At 52.2% G+C, this 3,242-nt stretch overlaps 1 protein-coding gene across 1 annotated transcript in view; it reads right to left on the bottom strand.

Moving 5' to 3' along the window:
• Window positions 1-2,830: 2,830 nt before the first annotated feature.
• Window positions 2,831-3,242, bottom strand: part of KBTBD13 (kelch repeat and BTB domain containing 13) — a 1,192-nt gene continuing 780 nt past the window's right edge. Inside the window, exon 2 of the mRNA XM_008068321.1 lies at window positions 2,831-3,238. Within this exon, the coding sequence (XP_008066512.1) occupies window positions 2,831-3,238 (408 nt within the window). The remainder of the gene's footprint in view (window positions 3,239-3,242) is intronic.

Raw genomic sequence — 3,242 nt, 5'->3', positions numbered from 1 at the left:
CAGAGCTGTCAGCAAAGCAGGCACGTGCCTCAGAAAACAAGCTTATGGCCTTGGGTTCAAAGCCAGGTTCTGCCACTTCCTAGCTGTGGCTCTTCCATTCACATGACCTTTGGTTGTTTTTTTTTTTTCTTTAAGAGGGGGAGTAGGGGGTGTTTCTGAGCTGTCCACCACTTACCATTGTTTTTTTTTTGAGTTGGAGTCTCACTCTGTCACCCAGACTGGAGTGCAGTGGCCGCTTCCGGCCACCACAGCCTCGACCTGCTGGGCTCCGGTGATCCTTCCGCCTCAGCCTTCCAAGTAGCCGGAATTACAGGCATGCGCTACCACGCCCGGCTGATTTATCGATTTATTGTAGAGATGAAGTCTCGCTGCCCAGGCGGGTCTCGAACCCGCGGGCTCAGGCAATCCACTCACCTCAGCCTCCCAAAGGCGCAGGATTACAGGCTGAGCCACCGAGCCCGGCTCACTTACCATTCTTAAAAGCTCAAATAAGTCAACTATGGGATAGCCCTCTGTGGACATCGTGTCATGTGCCGGTCTCAGGTGTTCAGCTCTGGTTGGGAGGCACGAGCAAGGAGGAAAATGCTCTGCATTGCTAAGAAAAATGATCCGCAACTTGGAAGTAAGAGGGCAGAAGGAAGACTGCATGTCCTTTCAATGTCACTTTGGGACCAGGTTTAACAGCAAAGAGTTAATTCTCAAGCGGAATACCTTTGGTTACAATTTACTAATGATCAGAACCCAGAGTTTGCAAAGTTACATGCTAACCTGAGGTGTGCACAAGCATGTACATGCATGTACATGAAGATACAGAGGTCTTTTGTTCAGTAGAGAAGCACAAAAATTATGGTTTTTATTGCTCTGTAAGATATCCACCAGCTTCGTCTCTAATGTAGCCAACTTATTTCAGCATGTCTCATTATACAAATTAGACTAATTATACACATCTCTGTCTCTCAAATGCTCTTTTCAACTAGCTTTGTCATTCTTCTGGTTCAGTACATTTTTGACACGTGATAAAATTATACTTTGACAGAACCTCAAGTGAGGGACTCTGCCATACTGTGTGGTTTTGGGCCAATCACTTAGCTTCTGAACTTCATGTATCTTATGTGCCACAGGGAGAGGGCACCCAACTCCCAGGCCCGAGGGAGGTCTGAAGGGCAAAGATGGATGTGAACATACTTGGCACATCATTCACAGGGTGCGAAAGTCAAGGTTTACAGGATGTGAAAAGTCAGTTTATGTTGTGACTCATCAGACCAGACTACTCCAGGGCTGGAAAGTTTCCGGCTTGAGAGGAATACATTCTCCAGGCTTGAGACATATGTCAGGGGAAGGGGCAGCGGGAGCACTGACACTGACACTAGCCTCCATGCCCAGAAGGTGTCATGCCGATGCTGTCTTCTCCACTTCTGGTGTGGCTACAATTTCCCATGGGTCTCAGGTCTTGAGGCTGGAGACCACACAAAGTCTGCCCAAGGACATGAAGAGGCTGCGAGTTGGGACAGGCATCTGCCCAGAAACCAGAGTCCAGTATTCTGAAGAAGGGATAAGAATCCGCATCTGACAACAGAGTCAGCACCAGGCTCATCACCTGTGGCCTCTGTAGGTGGGTTCTTTCAAGACTTCATCATTGTATTCTGCACACTGGGAAGTGCTCCAGCTCAGCGAATGAGGCTGGACCTCTGCCCTTACTATCTACACATATGTTTGCCCACACACAGACTGTCACAGCCAGGGGTCCAATGAGCAATGCAGGCAGCCAAGGTCAGGAAAACACAGAGCTGGATTGGCCAGTCCCACACAGAGAAGGATGATACCAGGTCAACAGAGAGAGAGGAAGGGAAAAGGCGACACCATCTATACAGTCAACTGCATTTTCATGGCCCAGGAATAGCTGGAGCAGAGGCTAGGAGGAGAGCAAGACCCCAGGGATACAAATGAGAAAGATGAGGCAGCACTAGGGTCATACCTTGAGTGACCCGAAGTCACAGAGGTTAACAGTCCACTGCTCCTGATGGCAAAATCGAGTGTGAGCCAAGAGCTTACACTGGGAGCTCCCTGAAGCCCTGCATTTCCAGAAGCCTCCTCAAGGGATCCTCTCTCCTGCAGGGCTCATTCCAGGTTCAGCTCAGTTATTACCTGCCGTCTCCACTGACAGCTGTCCTGCCTCTGGCAAGGCTCACAGTGACCCCTCCCCCCAGCCCCAGTCTTTCTCCTCTCTCTTCCTCTTCTCAGCCCCCAGTCTATGGTCTGAACCTCCTGTCAGTTATAAGCTTTTCTTCTCTGTTTTTCCTTTTCCCTGATTTCTTTGGTACTTTTGTTATACTGTGCATGGTTTCACATTTTTTTTTTCATGTTACCTTCAAATATTTGTGGATCAAGAGGAATGTGTGTAAACCTTTTTGTCCTGTAACTGTTAAGATTTTTTCTAGGCTAGACTCTAAGCTTTGAGGGCTCCTATGGGGCACCTACAGCTCTTGGTAGGCCTAGCACTGTGTTGGGCACACAGCATGTGCCTAACTTTTGCCCACTAATCGGTCGTTGACCCCCTTCTAGCTGTGCTCAATTACTGACCCACTGCACAAAAGCCTGGGTTATTCGGACCCTGGCTCCCCCACTCACCTTACTGACACTGCCACCCACCAGTTCTCAGCAGAGCCCAGGGGGCTGGAGAGAGGAAACCCTGGTGTCGTAACTGCTCCCTTAGCTTCCTGACATGGCCACACCACCAGAAGGCATCACACCTGGGTGTCCTACGGCCGGCCCCACTCAGCCACGGCTCAGGGAAGACAAGGGACATCCTCTAGTAAAGCCAGCCCAGAGGTCACAGTTCTGGCGTTGACGACGCCACGGGTCCCGCAGTGCCGGAGGGCAGCCTCAGGAAACACGTCTGCAGGGAGCCGGGCCTGGGGAAGCCGGCCTTCTCGCCAAGCAGGCGCCAAGTGCCGCCCTCGATGGCATAGAGCAGCGTGAACACGCGGTTGACCGTGTAGACAGTGTCGCCGCGCACCACGGCCGTGAAAAGCGCTCCTTTGCTATTGACGAACTGGCCCGGTAGCGCCGTCCACTGACCCGTGGCCAGGTTGAGGCAGTCGATGGCGCAGTGCAGGAAGTCGTCGGAGGGCCCGTTGCGCACGACGTAGAGGCTGTCGCGGTGGGCCACCATGCGGTGGCCGTAGCTCTGCGGGCGTCGCAGCTCGGCCACGGGCAGCCAGGTGTCGGCCCGCGCGGCGTAC

Source organism: Carlito syrichta, unplaced genomic scaffold (assembly GCF_000164805.1).
Source record: "Carlito syrichta isolate Samal-C Ts95f unplaced genomic scaffold, Tarsius_syrichta-2.0.1 Scaffold310114, whole genome shotgun sequence".
NCBI classification, from domain to species: Eukaryota; Metazoa; Chordata; class Mammalia; order Primates; family Tarsiidae; genus Carlito; species Carlito syrichta.
This window is presented reverse-complemented; position numbering and strand designations above follow the sequence as displayed.